Source organism: Diorhabda sublineata, chromosome 8, assembly GCF_026230105.1.
Source record: "Diorhabda sublineata isolate icDioSubl1.1 chromosome 8, icDioSubl1.1, whole genome shotgun sequence".
Lineage (NCBI taxonomy): Eukaryota > Metazoa > Arthropoda > Insecta > Coleoptera > Chrysomelidae > Diorhabda > Diorhabda sublineata.
Window position 1 is genome coordinate 21,952,975 of NC_079481.1, and position 18,978 is coordinate 21,971,952.

Below are 18,978 nucleotides of genomic sequence, written 5' to 3' on the forward strand. Positions count from 1 at the left end.
GACTTTCCAATGGATTGAAAAACCCATCAGGTGGGTAATATTTCAAACAACTATTTTACAAGCTTTCATTTAATGTCACGTGTCTGTGTGTAATCAAATCTAAAAAGTTTTTTTGACATCAACTTACAGCACCATATCTTCTTATCTTTGATCAAACGCTATCTCCAAAACTATAAAAGCTGAATCTTTATTTATAATGTCTCAATAAATTGTCTAATTCTAAATGCTAGTTATTTGAGCTGTATGTTCCCTAAAATTTCATTCAAATATTCATTACAATTCAAGAGAGTTCAATATAGCACATTTTACGTTTGGTTGTATAGGTGCCTTGTTTTATAAGGAAAATTTAATTTTATGAAAAGGACAGAGACTAATAATATGTCTGATCGATAGTGAAGATGGTTTTTTGCCAGATGCTTTATGGATATTTGAATCGGAAAAAATCGGACACTATCACGAGGAAATCGAAAACTCTACCGAAGCTTGAAGAGAATTGTGTTGTCGTGTTAGACAATGCTTCGTATTACAGAAGGAAACTTGAGAAAATTCCAACAATGTCAACAAAGAAAGCAGGTATTTAGGAATTACTTACTTCTGAAAATATCTTTTTTGATGAAACGATGGTTAAGACTGAGCTTTTAGAAATTGTCAAACAGCATACATTATTGATGAAATGGCCAAAAAACATGCTGGGCTTTGGTGTTTTCCACTCTAATTACGTGCACAATATATGAACATGTTTTGATTTACTATTGTTCATAGATAAATAGGGTATAGATGGATTATTACTGATATTAGTAATAATCAGAAGTAGATAATGAATTTATCAGAAACATTAAAATGATATGAACATTTGTGTAATTTAGGGTGATACTCAGTGTTTACAGCCGATCTATTAATTCCAGGATGAGAGAAGGCCCTAGTTGTCAAAGATCTTCAGTTTATATTTTATACGCCTTCAGGTGTCATTTTTTACAAATTTATAGTCTCTCGTATGTCAAGAGAATATGGATAAAGGATTTGTCCTCAACGTGGCAGAATCTCAACATTGCATCCTCTGTTAGTATTCGTAGATTGTTTTTACCAGGTTGATACATTCCATAAACCTTTGGTTATATTTTCTAAGAAGTATCTCTGCCAGTCTCGGATTATTCTAGTTCCTATTTTTTTCCTATTCCCATCCATTTTTGATGTTTTCTGTATTATTCTATAATCGATTCCTCAAGGGCTCAGACACACTCCATTTTAGTTTAATCTGTCTACTATTCCATGTCCATTTCTCCACTCTATTGTGTTCCAGAATCAATTGGAGGGTAACTTTGCTCTTTTTTTCTAGTTCATTTAACTTTTTCAGGTATTACTAAACCAGGTTATCTTTTATTACGTTAGAGCTTAAAGCTCTAATGACCACTTAGCTATGAGAAAATATGATAATATTTTGTTTGCGATAATTCCTTCATAGGTTGAACACATTCTCCAATTGCATATATTCCTGCTTGAAAAATACTCGATACATTGACCAAACTCTGAAAGTGTTTCTGACCTTCTATTCCAATTCTGTCTACTGTTTTGACACCACCTTTACCATTTCTGTTGATTTTCAATATTTTGTTTTGATCACAATCTCTTTTACAACTCAGTTTTTGAGTAATTTTTAAGTAATTTGTTTTCAGAAAACTGGTCTTTATTATAGTACTTTATTTATACAATCATTTATAGAGAAAATGCAGTGATGTGAGAAGTGAAAATGTAATAAAAGCACATTTTCCAGATTATGTTCGAAAACTGAAAATATTTTCTTATGTCTTTTATCCCGGATAACGGAAAAAAATTAGAATTCCATTACTAATATGTAAACAATTTAATTAAATCAATCTTTGAAACTGTTTATACAATACTTATTTACTTCTTATTTAAATGGTAGTCGAAGGTTTATTATACTGAATTAATGTTATTGTCTTGAAAATTAGATAACTTTTATAGTTTATCGAACAAAGAAATATCATTTTTTTACTGTAATAGAATTTTAATTTGTTAAAATAATAAATTTCATACTCTTCAAAAACGAACAGATGCGTTGAGATCCACGTAAGATGAAGTTAATGCAATATCTGGTTGATCACACAACATGTTTAACTACAATATTGTTAACAATTTTTAACAATAATATCGAATTTTCTAAGGGTATTATTTACAAAATCGAACACATTTTGAGGATTTTTGTGAATTGTTCTTAGGAACACTGATAATTCTTCAGAAATATTTTAAAATAGATTTCGAAAGCTTGTTGCTTGGAATCAGACCAATGACGAGGAGGTCTATTTCATAGCAACAAGCTTGAGAAAGTTGTTATAAAATTTATAAGCATTTATTTAATGTTCAAATGTTAATTCGATAGAAAATTTCTTGCTAATTTTAGAAAAAATACAGAGAACAATTAGAAAAGCTAATTCCAGATCCAGACGTGTTAGTTTCTATAACTGATGAAAATGTATTTCCAATACGTATGATGTTAATCATACGATGTCGATTAACCGAAGTCGATCTATTGGAGTGATTAGTAATTTTTTCCGTTGCAGCCGTTCAGGGGTATTTTGATTCTATAAATTTATAATTTTCATTGTTTTTACGGAACTCAATGCTGTCGATTATTGTTTCCTTTTACATTGAGACAATTGCTGGTCGTGCTTTTTGGAATACAACACTTTTGAATGGGTCAATTATAACTTTTATTTCTTCACAATATTTTCTTGTAACAGCTTACTTGATAGGTTCCACATGGTTTTGACTGTAGCTTTTTTAACCTCTGTACCATCTTTTTTACAGTCCAATCCGATTTCCATCCATCTGATACTTTCTATCATTGCAAAAGTCCATAAATGATTTCTACACTAATTTTTCACTGTAAATGGCTAGACGAAAAAAATTAAAATTGATTGTAATAAAATATCAAAGTTCTTATTCGTAATTCCGTAAATCCGCTTTATCATGTATAATTGGAGAATTAATTATCACCTAACAACGCTTCAGCAAATTATATCAATGGTACCAATGTGATCGAGTTGGAAATGATCAAATGACATTACCTTGAATAATTTTTTATACAATGCGTGTTTAAGATGGGAGCATCTTTATTTTTCGTAATTTATATTTAGATTTCTACATGGTTACGATAAATATCATTTTTTGAAAGAATCAAATAAAATTCATACCCGATCTACGACAAGTTAACAAAAAAGGTTGATAGTTTTCTTGTTGTAAGAGTACAGTGAAGGATCCAGCTTGAGAATAGATGCAAAAAATCTTATTCATTTTGCCTAAACCGTGTCAAGGAAGATACCCATTCAACTGTGCTTCTGGTCCAAAGTAAGCTAACGCGGCATCCAACGCATCCATAATAATTATTGAGTCGGTATATGATAAATACGTTTGTTTAATATACCAATAACATATTTACCGATAACCTGAAGTTAAATAAATTTTTTCGATGATATTGCTGGTTGTCGCAGTTTTTTGTGTCCAGAACCTGATAGGTCACGGTTGAAATAAGCTGCCCAAAATTTTGCGACTGTAAATGATTATACACAGCTCTGAACACACTGACTAGCCTCTTCTTCATTTACTATAATTTCAAGGTCGGTTTAATTGGACAAGAAAGTCCTACACGATTTAAATGCGCATTTAGTTCTTCACAAGCAGCTGTGTTTCTGTGGTTTAGGGAATTTGAAGGACAGAAATCACTAGGTGATGAGGCCCGAGTTGGTAAGCTCTCTTTTTCACTTATTTTTGAGTTAGTGAAACGTATAAATTAAGAAGACCAAGATGGGCCCATCAAGCGAGTGAGATAACTCCTGGTGTTGGATCCGCATCCATCCATCCGTTATAAAAATTATTGTAAATAATGAATTCGATAATTATCCACCCTTTGGACCTAGTGCCATGTTTGAAAATAATTATGTAAGTTACTAAATTAAACATGAAAATCACATTAGTAAGTAAGAGTGTATAAAAAAATCCATCACTTTACAATATATTTTCATATAACATTGAACTAATGTAATACAAGACAATATTTATTTGTATAATTGCTTATTCAACCAAGGTTATATCTAAGTAAACTAAATTGAAATTTATAAAACAATATTATACTGAATTTTTTATTGCAACATATTGTTTAATATATAATTTCTTCTAGAAGTGAGAATGGTGAAATTTGCCTTAATTCTTGTGTTCATTTCAGTGTTTCTAGTAAGTAAATATGAATTTAAAATAGGTAATAGATTATAAGTATAATTTTGTTAGCGACAGAAAGGGTAGTGATAGAGATAAGTGAATTTGGTAAAATAAATACCAAAAGGCAAACATACATTTCAGAATGTAAGTCTATTGTAGCTTATATTAAATGAACGAAATTCACATTTCATTGTGTGTACGAAATAAATATCAAAATTTGATTAAGAAACAAATGCAGAGTTGCAAATTTTCAATTAATTGTATTGAAACATATTAATTACATCATTCAATAAGTCGTGTAACCAAAGTACCAACTTTGTGTGAAATTGAATGACATTTCGATTAATCAGAAAAAAGTGACAGCTATTTAAGTCAAGCTACTTTTGTTATTCTCAAAACAATTTCGTGTTACAATTTATGATTGCTTCTTGATAGCAAAAATACTGTACAAGTTTCGCAATGGCTCCCAAAGTGTTATCCAACCTCTGCTCCATCGAAAAGAACCATTTGTTATTGGTTTGCTTAATTTAAACGAGGTTATATAGACAGCGATGATGGTGAACGTTCTGGTAGTACAATTGAGGGGGTTTCTCCAGAAAACATCAAAAACTCCACAATTTGGTTATATATTAGGGTAAATTGAATTTGCGTGAGATAGCTGAGATTGCAAAGATGTCAGAAGGCTGCGTGTTTACAATTATGCATGATCATTTGACCATGAGAAAGCTATTTCAAAGTGAGTACCGTGTTTACTCACAGTGGATCAAAAACAATAACGTGTTAATGAATCAGAGCTGTAATTGGCCAAGTTCACACGTAATAAATCAGATTTTTTACGTCGATATGGGAAAATGGATGAAACCTGAAACACAACTTTACTCCGGAATCAAACCGATCATTATATGAATGGACTGCAACCGATGAACCCCATCCGAAGCTTCCAAAGGTACAACAGTCAGCTGAAAAGGTTATGGCTATAGTATTTTGGGATGCGCACGGAATATCTACAAAAGGGAGAGACAAAACAACTGTTTCACAAGTTGATTGCAACGATGGTTAAATTGAACGAATAACACTTCAAATTGCTTCCTTATCTACCGTATAGTCCAGATCTGGCCACCAGTGACTACTGGCTATTCGCTGATCTCAAAAAAAATGCTTGCCGGTATGAAATTCAGCTCAAATAAAGAAGCAATTGCTGAAACTGTACACTATTTTGATATAAAAGACAAATCTTTCTACAAGCACGGCATCGAGAAGTTAGAGAAGCATTGGAATGATTGTATTCTGTATAGTAATCTTTAGCTAACTCATCAGAAAATGAAACTAAATATACAGTGAGATCATAGAGTGTGCTGATATTTTAATTTTATTTGGCTTACAGAATAATTGTTGAATATAAGTTTTTCAAATGTTGAGACCACAGACTTCTAGCTTCACGTATTCCACAATTATAACAAGAAAATTTTTATAATAAGAATAATAGGTACTAGTACACAAATTTTTGTATGCTTCGAAACAATTTTCATAAATGTGTCAACTTAGCTTTCTTAAACAAAGCAAAGATACTCTCTCAAGTCACAATTTTCTTTCTCCAACCAAATTATTTTTCTGAACTATTTCTACATGGTGACAGTTCATTTTTTGTCAATTCCCAATTAACGTCCAATATCTTATTTCAAATATGATTGGAATTTCGAGTAGAAAGTACGAAGTACTGATGGTTTTTATTGTTTATGGACAGTATATTTTCCAAAGAAAAGATTCCTTGAAAAATCCGAAAAGTATATAGCTTCATTATTTTTTGAAAGATCTAGGTTGTTTTGTCAAAATGGTCAGCCGGAAACAATGTATAGTTTCCATAGGGTCCATAGTCCGTAGTCAAAATATATACAGAAGAGTGAATAAGAGTGATGCTGAAGTTATGACAATTTATTTTGATTCGGACAAATTGTCTCTTTTCTATGAGATCTTTACACTCAGATGATCAAGTTAAATCAATTGCTTGTAGTAGAGAATCACAATTATCAAGATTTAAAGCAAAACTTCTCGGAATTTGCTTACAACAGTGGAATTTGTGATACAAAATATAAAAAACCTACCTTGTACAGAAACGGAAGTGAGGATAACTCGGAATTTTTAGAAAGAAAGGGGAATACTGTTGTACACTGAATAGATTCTATTCGTTAATGCTGCAAATTTATTTACTTAATACGTCGAAAGTGAGTACAGGAAATTTCGAATTATACGTTTTTTATGCAACATTCTCCTACATATGTTTTGATGAAATATTTCATTATAAATCCTTCAAATTGATGCTAAAATAAACTTACAATGAAAATATGGGACGTTTTTTGGAAAATAAGCTGAGTCGTTATTTTTTGTGTTGATATTTCTAAACTGCTACTGCTAGCTTTACATTTCTAAAAATTTTATCTGAGTTTTGGCATGGAATTCACACAATTTGAGATTCGTATGCAAAACTATTTACACTTTCTAAAAAAGGAATAATACATTAACAGAGCTTCTTTCTCTTTTAATTTGTTATTTGCCTATATGACCATGCAACCACCGGAAATTACGAATACTCTCATATTTCGAATGGAAGCTGGAAGTTGAAAGCATTAACAGAAGTTTTTAATAAATGAGAATTTCAAGTGAATTGCTAAAATTTTATTTTTCCTATTCGTTGTTTTGAATAAATATTGTGAGCCGTGAAGTTTCCGTTAAGGCTATTAGAAACATCTATTATGAGTAAACCCGGTAAAGATACAGCTGGAGGCCTATTTGATAGTAAGATTACGCTACTGTCGACTTTCTGTTTTTCTGCAAGCAGAATCGGTGAATATGAGTGTGGAGAGGTCTTCAGCTCAGACATCTGAGAAGGTCCTTTTCGGTAGTGTCATGTGACTACAGTGGACTTTTTATTGGATCTTAGAAGCGACAATCAAGATGCCTTTGGTTTGAAAAGAAGATTTACTATGTCGTAATAAATGAGTTCTGAAGGGGATCCGTTGTGATCTTCGGGTATTTAGATAGAAATAGACCATCTGAAAAAGTGGTCCGGGTGCTGTAATTATAGTAGGAGGAATGATTCGAAGAAGAGAATAGTGTAAGGTGGCTACATCGAAACATGATATGTTATTCTTCTTTCACCTATAACTGCTTATATAATTACATGACTGAATATTCTGGAAATGTTTTAAGCAACTTATAGTTTCATTCTAGTGGCTCGAATAATGTTTTGTCAAATTTTTGTGAAATGTTTGATTTCTGGTATGAACAATTCCAAACATTTTTTTATAGTTTATATTTGTATCCCATCGAATTAGGATTATAGTTTCTTATAATTATCTGCACTTTTTCTCTGAGTTGATATAGTTTATTTTATCATAAGCTTTGTGGTTTTTTCGCAACGAGTAATATAAATTATTAAAATATCAATTAATTTCTCTTTTTAGGCACCTGTCATAATTTCTGCACCTGTAGAACTGGAAGACGATGATTCTATAGAAATTCCAGTTAAATCTACAAGGAGGTAAAATCAGAGTTTCACAGCCAAATACATTATAATCACAATTATGCGGACGAAACTCCTCTTCTCTATTCACAATTACACTGTTTGGCATGTGTACTCGCAAACAGCTTACCGTCAGTCTCTGAAAACAATAACTTGGTTATCGAAACGTGCGTCAGACAGTGTAATTATGAGTGTTGGTGTAGTGGTAATGCAAACAGTGTGCTCAATATGAATATCACCAACGGTTCCAGAACTTCAAATTTAGTTACTCTATTGTCTCAACATAGAAACAGGCTGCATGCCTGCTCAAACATTTTACTAAAAACAAAGTCTCACAGGTTATATACCCATTATCAATTTGGAATATTCATCGAACTGAGACTTAAAAAATGTGGAGAGAAACAAAATGGACTAAACTTTTACCAAAGGTCAAAAAGCTCAGTTAACTATTCACTGAATAATTGTATCTGTGTATTTTCGTTAGACTTTTACTGACATTTGAATCTTCCCAATTCTCCTTTGACATATTCCCAAAAAATGTATATGAGTTTTTTCACATTTGATCAGGATAATATTCTACTTATTCAGTATGAACAATATATAGATTCGAAAAAAGAACATTCCAATTTCCAGAATTCAACACATTGGCGATTCTGCTATCTATGTCATGAGTAGTTTGGCTTTCGAGCACATATCAGGAAGAAAATCAAATTTGCCGAGCTCTTTATTACACATTATATAACTAATATTTGGGCATGATTTTGAATATTAAACAAGACATAGACTTAAAATAGGTATAATTATTGGTTATTAGTCCAAATTATCAATATATAACCAAATTTCATAATATAATCAAATTCTAAAGGCAGATTGATGCAAGACAACGTGCAAGAATTTGCATTAACATTGTACGTCGTTTGACATTACCACTGCCTCATGGTTACCCCTAACAAAAATTCCATAAGTACATTGAACAAATTCCTAACATCAAATTTCATTTAATATTTCGTGACCGGTTTAAAAATGAAAATAACAAATGTAAGTGAAAACAAGACGAAAGTGGTCAGGGAATAACTGGCAATGATATCGGTTGCTGCCTCACTTTTGGAGTCTGATGGATAGGTTGGTTATTACAAGAAAAGTAACTAGACTTCTCTCTAGAACTTGAGCTTGTACTCAATAAGAATGGCATCAAATCGATAATGTTGCCAGAGCGATATTGCGTCTTCCATTGCTTTGCACGTTGTATTGCATCATGTCAAGCGGCCTTAAGATCGATGTGGCTCTATCGAATCCAATATAAAGAACGTTCAAACTTTTAAGAAAAAGGGATTACGCAATACAGTAAACTTCCCCATAATGCCTACGTAACAAGAATCTTCACAGTGATTTGAGTAACTCAACAGTTAAAGACAAAATAAAAAGATTTCCTGGTTAGCATGAAGCCGGACTATATCTACATGACAATTCTAAAGCCATGCAACTGCCAGAAAATCAACAAGTAGTGCGGAGATTTAAAAAAACTTGTATCTTGTTATAGCAGAGTGATCAAGTGGATTACGTAGTAGTTAGAGTCAATTAGAAGACATGAGAGTATAGATTCCAGAATTTTATTATTCAGTTTGTAATAAGAATAAAATCAATAGTTTCTGCAATTTTGGAAAAATCTTCTAATTGATAACAGGCTATGATTAATAGAATCGCTCCTGTATTTGATGTATCCATAATTAGTGTTCAGTGGTTTGCTAAAAAGCATAAGTTCCGTTTTGTACGAGAAGAATCGGGAAGATACTGAAAAACGTTTCCAATTTTGCGAACATTAATGTCAGCTTTTAAATAATGGTGCAAGTTTACTACAAAACATTTGAAACATAGAAAATGCTTGAACCTGTCAATTTCTATTTAAATCGAGGTGTATACGATTAACGATGTTGTATGCTGGTAACAAATCGCGATTTAAACCATTAAAAATAAGAGGACCACCGGATCCCTCTGGGGATCATAAAATGAAAGAAGTAACTAGTTGTAAAAAATGTATAATACATAGATATAAAATGCTTAACAAATAAGAGCTACCGGCAATCATATACAGTATGGTGCAAATGAAAGGAATAAATTCGTTATTTCGTAAGCCGGCGACTTTAGGAAAAATGCCGAAACCCGTAGATTTTTATTTTTAAACAGGCTATTCGCAAGGATACCTTTCTATTTTAGACGTCATCTGTATAAGCGTGATGACGTCATCGCTAAAATTTTTTAATGGAAATGTGAGTGTTGTAATACATTATTTGAAAGATCTTCTAAATACCTATTCAGTCATATTAATATGTACAGTAATTGATTTGCGTATTGTCACAAATATTATTTAAGAAATTTCAACAGATTTCTTAATAAAATGTATTAAGTATTGGTATGGTATTGGTATTTATTGACACACAAAAATAAATTTTGTAAAGGCCGTCACTGGTAATGAAATGTCTTATCTACCTACTTTTTACCTTTTTAAAAAATCTAGTTACCTTATCAACATCAACATTAACACTTGGACATAATTATCTTTCTGTCAAATGATTGATAGTATTATTGTATTAGACGAATTCAAAAAGTCTTTGTATCTATCCACATGATGCTGAGTGAAACGCTAAGAAGTATGTACGTTATTCCTCAAAGACTACTACTCTTAAAGGTAGTAGAAAACCAACACCAGTTTACGGCAAGAGGCATTAGATAATGACAATGACATGGACCTTTCAACAGTTCTTGGAAACCTAAAGAAGGAAAAGTGGCATTCCTACAAAGTAAGTTTAGTACAAGAGTTTATGGAAGATGATTTTGATAGACGAATTGAGTTTTGTGACATTTTGATGGAACAACATAACAGAGATCTCATGTTTTTAAAAAAGGTTCTTTCCTGGGATGAAGCTACATTTCTACTAAATGGTGATGTCAATCGTCAAATTTATCGGTACTGGGCTACAGAAAATCCACACTGGATACTCAGAGAAAGTTAATGTTTGTGCGGGAATAATAGATAATAGGATTATTGTGCCATACTTTTTCGAAGAAACCTTAACAGGTCCTCGATATTTAGAATTTATTCAAAACTTCTTGCTACCTGAACTGAACCGGCTGCTTCCAAACAGAAATGATTTATGGCTGCAGCAAGATGGTACGCCTCCACACTATGCTGTATTAGTGCGCAACTATTTGAACAACGTCATTCCAAATCGGTAGATAGTTCGAAGAGGAACAATAGAATGGCGGCCTAGGTCACCTGATTTGACTCCTCTTGATTTCTTATTATGGGGATACTTAAAAAGTAAAGTGTACCAAAATACACTACAAAATATCAATGAACTCAAAGAAAGGATACGTATTGAGATTGCAGAAATAACTCCGGAAGTTATAGAAAAGGTTCGAGAAGAGTTCCCGTCTTTCTCATTGTATTTTAGCTGAAGGTAAACAATTTCAGCACTTAATTCAGGTCTCGTTGTATTTAATGAGTAATACATATTAAATATTTATTGTAATAATAAAATTTTATCAATTTTTCAAACAAATACAAAAATCAATTACTGTACCTACATATTGATATGGTTGAATAGGTATTTAAAAGACCTTTTAAATAATGTATTACAACATCCACATTTCCATTTAAAAATTTTAGTGATGACGTCATCGCGCTTGCATAGATGACATCAAAAATAAAAAGGTATTATCACGTCTTAGCCCGTTTTAAAATAAAAATCGATGGGTTTTAGTATTTTACCTTAAAGTCGCCGGTTTACGAAATAACGAATTTATTCCTTTCATTTGCATCATACTGTATAATAATTATTACTAAAAAAAGCCACTGCGTGACACACTGAGGTAAATTATCACTTCCACTAAATATACACTAAAACTATGAAAGATAACTAATATATGCGCAATATTAAGAATTAAGTTGTTTTATATCATATAAAAAATTGTCATTTTTAAATAGCAATGGAAATCGTGCGATACGTCGTTGGAAAGGATTTGAAAAGCAGAACTCAAAAATGTATCATTTTCAAATTTTCGAATATATTACTTCAATTCTTTAAAACAGGAGGGACTGGACCAATTATTCTAAAGAAAACTTGATCTACTACAGGAGATGCTCGAAATATTCTCCACTTACTTCCTGGCAGAAGTAGATCCTTTGTTTCGTTACCTCCCTAACCTTTTGTAGGGTATGAATATCATTCTTATAACATTCTTTGCAGAGTTCAGCAAGTGCCGTCAAATGGTTCTAGCACTTCGGTTTTAAGATGACCCTATAAGTAAAAATCAGTCAGATTGGTGGCCATTTAATGAATCCCCTATTCCCAATCCAAATTCTCAGATACATGTTATTTAAACAATTTCATAATACATAATATGATGAAGTTTCATCCAGTTGAAAAATAATATCCTGACTGAATTCGTACAATTTTTTTCTAAGTACGGATATTAAGGTTAAAATAGGTTATCTTCTGATAAATTTCCATCGATGAAGAAAGGGCCTATAATATGATCCATCATTATAAATTCCCAAACATTTAATTTCGAGAATTGAGTATGTCTCTCTCGGAACAGTCGAGGGTTTTTGTCAGACCAATATCTGACGTTTTGTCGATGTACATGACCATTTAAATATAATGTTACTTCATCGGAAAAACAAATATGTGATTTGGATCTTGTGAAATATTATTATTCATAGTTTCACAATATTGCAGTCGTGGATCTGGATCACCAGATTTTTTTTGACACAACCAGTTTCGAACAATTAGTCTAAAGTAATATCGATCAATCGTATGATCTGCAAATTTCAATTGTTAATTTCACTTTGTTTTTGTTAATATTATTTGCAAAGAATTATTAATATATCTTGGTTTTTTGACACCTATTAAAACTTAAGACACAAAAACTAGATTTTTTTTTAAAAGTGTTCTAACTACGGTACGTTCGAAAAACACAAATATATTTATTTTTGGAAAAAATTAATCAGTATAATCCTTTAAAAATAAAAATACTTTTTGCTATGTCGATTGTCCAAAATTAGAGCAAAACCAGTGTAACTTTTTTGTATTGTTAATCACAAAGTGTGATTCTTAAACCAATGTTTCGTTATTGACAAACAAATATTTGGGATTAAAGCAGAGTGTGATACATTTTTGAGTTTTGCTTTTCAATCTCTCTCCAACGAAGTTTTGCATAACCCCCCTTGCTCTTCAAAAAATATGACGAGGAAACTATCAAGGGTAGGTGGTAAAAAGGGTGACAATTTTTTGTATACTATAAAACACCTCCAATATAATAATAATTTATGATCCTTGTCTAAACTCAAGAAGATACCCAGGGGAGTATAGGAGTATAGTAAAGTCAATATCATATTTGACATTATTGGAGTAGAATCAACCCACACAATTTTAAAGGTCATACACAAATTTCCAATTTTTAAAATTGGATTATAACTAAATAAATCTCCACAACTTGAAGTCAGATCACTTGTAGGCTGGTTTTACTATGCTTATAAATTATCTATCGCATAAAGATAGTATTGAATAGGTACCAACTTAAAGAACAATAATATTAACGAAGTAGGGAAGAGATTAAAATTCTTGTTACAAGTGAAATTCATTTTCATATTATGAATATGAAATCCACAAACTCAATTATACAAACAATAAACATTTAGTGTAAAACTAATTTGTTCTTTTTTCTAATTTGTAGGCCCAATAGTGGATTAGCGTTCTTAAGGCCAGCGGACGACGCTATATTCAATTTTATAAACAAATTAGTGAATACCAGTTATTTATCATCGAAAATGATGGTTAACCGAGTGAAGGCTCAAAGTGAAGTTAGGAAAGAAATTGAAGACCAAGTAGAAGAGTTCTTAGAAAATCTACCCAGCGCTCCAATTCCTATTGTAGATGATCTTATATTATCTAAGAGAAAAATTATTCCAAGAAACATTCCATGAACTATATTTTTTTCTAATATGAATAATTTTATACCTTTAATTAGAAGCGGTGTTATTATCTATTATAAATAATCTTAGAGATTGTGGTCTATTATTTTTCCATCATAGCTTAGATCAATTGAAATTATTGTAATGTGAAATTATACTAATAATAAATTGGTTTAATGGGTAATACCTGTAGATAGATATACTGCTGCTGTTTCTTTATGGATGAAATCAAGCATCTAAGATTCCCTCGACCACTCACAGAAAAGAAAGGGAAGGGAAGTCGTAAAAAGCAATTTTCCACTCCATAATGTTGTCTGTGAATGGTAGGAAGAATATCGAATCTAAAACTGACTCCAAAACACTTGCCAAGGTGGTTCAAGAATGTGTAATGGAAGCAAATGTTCAATAGGAAACAACGTCAAAAACTTTTGTCGTGGCTGATTATTTGAAAAAGTTATATTAATAGGAACCCAAATATTAACCCAACAACAACAAATTATTCCTAAGACTGAATCGTCACTGGAAATCCGAAAATGATCACTGGTATCACAATATACCTATTGGAAGAAATTGGATAAAGTCGTCTGTCGGAGCGATTAGTTTGAATATCAAGGAGAAAAAAATACTTATCACTACAATTCAATATATTGACCACTGTTAGGCGATAGCTAAAAGTGTTGTACAAGAGCAAAAGCTCATAAAAATTATGAGTCGCAAAAATATCAACATTTTCAACAGTTGTAGAAACTAACAAGACTGAATCTTCACTTAACTTTTCTAATTGTTCTTTTGTTAATTGTACCGCTGAATAATTTTTTTGCTCTGTATTTTTCGTATAATTAGGAAACAAACCCTCATACATTGATAGTTTGTTGCTTATAGGCAACAAACCTGCTCCTACGGCGTCGGTCTGTTTCCAAATAACAATCTTTCGAAATCTGTTATAAAACAAGTACCAATGTCCTTGGGTTATTGAATGTTCAAAGATTAATTGACGGTAGGTTTCTTTTCTTTTTCTCTCTCATGTCGAGGTATTAGAAAATGGAAGGAGCTAGTATGTAGTTGTAGCTGTTGGAGCTGAGGTCATTGTAAACCAAGATGCGTAAATTATATAGTAGTAGATCACAATTTTATTGTCATGAAAACTCATCATTGCGAATCCATAAGACTATATTAGGATCAGACATGAATTTTAGAAATAGCATATTTTTCAAAGCTCATGAAATCATCTTATATATATCATTGGGCATAAGGTTGAGTGAATACTACGTTATTTTCCAAATTCTAAAATATAATCACACCTTTTCAATTGCAAAATCGGATGAAATAGACTATGATCAAATTGAATAGAACAAGATGATTTTCCATCACGAAAGCTTTAAACTATTGAAGGTTTAGAAACATAAGAGGTTTAAATGTGAGTATAACTATAAAATCTACATATTACATAATAATTACCATAAGACATCAATCAATAACTCGTACGACTAACTTAGACAAACATTTTTTTGTCAAAAATCGATTTTATTCATCAATATAATCTCCTCAAGAGCAATACAATAATTCCAACGCTTCTCTAAATTCTTTATGTCATACTTGTAGAAGCCTCAAAATAGTCTTCATTTTCAGCAAAAGCTTCTTTATTTGAGCTGAATTTCTTGCCGAGCATTTTTTGAGGTCAGTAATCAATCTTCCTTTTGATGATAATCAATTAAGAATATTCCATGCGCATCCCAAAATACAAAAACCATAACCTTCTCAGCTGACTGTTGAACCTTTGGATGCTGCATTAAACCATCGATATTGGTACAGGGACTTAACGAAATCAAATTTATGTAGCTGGAGAACAATCCAACTTATCTTCATCCGAGTATTATTTCACTAATTTTATTTACAAGAGTAGGAAAAAATATAAACCTAGGAAAATATGAAGCATTCTCTATTACCTCACGACGCGATGGTGGTAAAAGGTTAAATTACAATTACAATGCATATTTCTGATTTAATTAACATTAGGAGATAAGAACAATTCCCATATGTAACTTATATGTCGTGTAACTCCTTACAAAAGTCAATGCAGTCAAATGCTGTTACGACACTGCACACCCTATGTAGAATATCTGATGAAAATATTCTACGTTCTTTAGACTAACGCATTGTTGTAAAAGTACTTAAATGGAATATGATTAGGTATGGACTCACCTAACCAGACCTAACCAATTTTTCCTGAACTATTTTACAAATACTAGAAGATTTCCCTGAATCAGGGATGAATGATATGTGGATAGGTATTAATATTGTCTATTATAATTATAATCACTTTTAATTTTCATTTGAAACAACCAAAAACGAAAGTTATTATAGTATATATAGACTATCAGAACTTTTTGCAAATGACCTGATTTATTTTAATTTAGTAAATATTATCAGCTCACCTGTTCTCATTTTGATATGTTGTGTCAAATGGAATAACAAACTGATACATTTTTTCAGCTCATAGTATTCTAATCAAAAATGCACTTCTCAATATAAAAGTGAAATAAGAAAATGAACATTAACCATCATGTTAATTGATAGGCACTAATCAAAAAATAAGTAAATCTATCCTCAAACTTTTCCGGCAATTGTTAGATAACTCGACTGAGTTATTTCCGTGTAACAAAAGCTGGTGCTACATCGGAAAGGGAGGAAGTAAATATCTCAATGAGCTTGGAAAATTCAAAAAAGTAGATTCTTGTTTCACGAAAATAAAAACAACTCAATTTTACAAGAATTATGGTGTTTGTTTCAAGTCGATCGATGGGAATGGTATCAACAAATTAACAAAGTTTGGGAGTCTACATATATTTTATACCGACCAGTATCCGAACAAGAGAATTCTTGACGTGTTGTTCAATTAAAAAGTGTCTTATTTCCATTACAACACAATTGAAATGGAATAGGGAAATAATATTGTTTTCTAAATGTTATAGTATGCCTAGATTTTATTAATTTAGTTAAGTTTATGACTAATAATTAGCAAAATGTGTCAACCAACTTACATCAAAAATGTAGTTTTATAAGAGTTTTCATAAGAAAATAATATGTTCGTACCGAATTTTGACTATTTCATCATGAAAATGATATGATATGTTTTACTTCAAAACATAATCTATAGGTCAAATTTGCTCCATATTAAATGTGATTTATAAAACTGCCTTTTTTCTTTAAGAATATTCATGTTCTCCCTCAGGAATACTTTAAAATACTTTATTTGGTGCACTAATATTGGCGTTGGTATATCTTGGTACAATACAATACTTATTACGAACCTTTGTCAGTCCAGGCCTCGACATTCTAACAAAAAATACAACTAAGGCTAATTTTACATTACCCTGGAAGTCGTTTAAACGACGCCGGATAGCTGTCCGTCGGAAATAAAGGTGGCCTGCACATATGCTCGACAGCTAGACGGCAGGCCTGTATTTTTTGCAGTTCGTTATGGAGCGAGAGTTAATAGCATTGGCGATCTTGTATAGACTTTAAAAAAAACGAGGCGAGTGCACTTTTTGTCCTTTATCAGGAATTGAGAAAAGATAAAGAAAAATTTCTTAATTATTTCTGGATGAGTATGCAAAATTTTGATGACCTGCATGAATAAATCAAGGATCAAACTCAACGCCACAACATATCCTTCAGGGAATGTATCCATCCTCTACAAATGCAGGCAGTAACACTGAGCTAAGTGAAATGGAGCCAATGTTTGTTTTTGTGTTAGTGTATTATTGAAAAGATCCACATTTTAGTATGCATACAACAAAAGTTTTGGAAAAACAATATTTCAACACAACAGTATCATACGTATTATAGAAATCAAAAGTCTAATGATGCCATAGTCGAATTTACAGACAATTCTGAATAAGTGGGAGATCTTCAAAGTATCCCTAACAAATTCTGGCCAGCTTCGTCATAATATTGGGAGGCAGAAAAGTTTGGTTATAGACTATACTAAATAATAAGTACCAGTTGCTGTACAATGTACATTAGAATACACCTGACTGTATGGATATTACCTGCTATCTTTTCACGTGTCTTTATTTTAGAAATTATATGCATTATTTTGAGTTAAAATTCGACCATTTCATCGTCGTTAAATATATTCAGTTATGAAATTATATTTTTGAAAAACGACATATGGCGATCTGGCTGTTGTTATAGGGCACCAATTAGCTCCAACTCAACGGGATCTGCTTTTCTTTTCTACGGTTGTATGCGCCTGAGTTTTGCCTCTGCAACCGCTTCCTAGTATTATACGATGTTTGCATTCAACCTCGTTTTCAGATAATTGAAAAGAGTGAAAAGTACTATCGTTACCGTTTTCTATATCTTTAGTATCTTCATCATTCGACAGACTGTCATTAGTAGAGCGTGTATTCGTGGCTTTTTTTCCATAAAAATCAGTTTTGTTTACCGTAAATATACGTTTTTGGTGGTTTTCTTTCACTTCCTGACTTTAATGAAGATTGATAGGCTCTTTCACTCCTGTTCAATGAATAGCGTATATTAGCCAACTTTTTCATAAGAAGCGCACCTGAAAAAAAAAATTCTAATATAGGTAGTAATATTGAAATATTTGTTTTACATATTTGGCTTGTGGTTGTACATTCACAGATCTGCACTACAGTTATTGACTAGGTATTTCTACTATTACTAAAAGTCAGTGATGTGTTGCTGCTTATAAAAAGCCCTGCTTGATCATACATTGATTATTCCTGACGAGAAATGTCTTCCTACTACGAAAAGTCCTAACGTTCCATATGTTTTTGTTGATAATGAAACGTTCGGGCTACACTAACACCTTCTCCGACCATTCGGTGAATATCATTTGACAATTTCAAAAAGATTGCTTAACTAGCGCCTCTCTAGAGCTTGAAGCTATATAGAATGTTCATTCGGAATTCTGTCCAATAAATGGAGATTTTCCATAGAACTATAAACCTGAAGCTAGAGTTTGCCAACGATATCGTTAAGGCTTGTGTTGTTTTGCAAAATTTAGTTATCGAAAGAGAGGGCTACAACGCAGAAGATGCTTTGTTTATGACAGAACTTGAAAGTATGAAGAGAATTAATTGCGTACGTGGTGGAATTTCAGCAAATAATATACGAAAAATGATGAAAAATTATTGTATTACACCTACCGGCTCATTGGCATGGCAGTTTTCAAAAATTTAATTTGTCAAGTTAACAAAGTATAAAACCTGAAATACTATTA

The 18,978-nt window shown here is 31.8% G+C and overlaps 1 protein-coding gene across 1 annotated transcript; it reads left to right on the top strand.

Annotated features, from left to right (window-relative positions):
• The first annotated feature begins 4,020 nt into the window (after positions 1–4,020).
• Positions 4,021–13,820, top strand: LOC130447396 (uncharacterized). The gene is made up of 3 exons (XM_056784192.1): positions 4,021–4,248; positions 7,695–7,771; positions 13,490–13,820. Exons 1-3 carry the CDS (start codon positions 4,204–4,206, stop codon positions 13,737–13,739), a joined length of 372 nt encoding a protein of 123 aa, XP_056640170.1. The 5' UTR covers positions 4,021–4,203; the 3' UTR covers positions 13,740–13,820.
• The last annotated feature ends 5,158 nt before the right edge of the window (positions 13,821–18,978 follow it).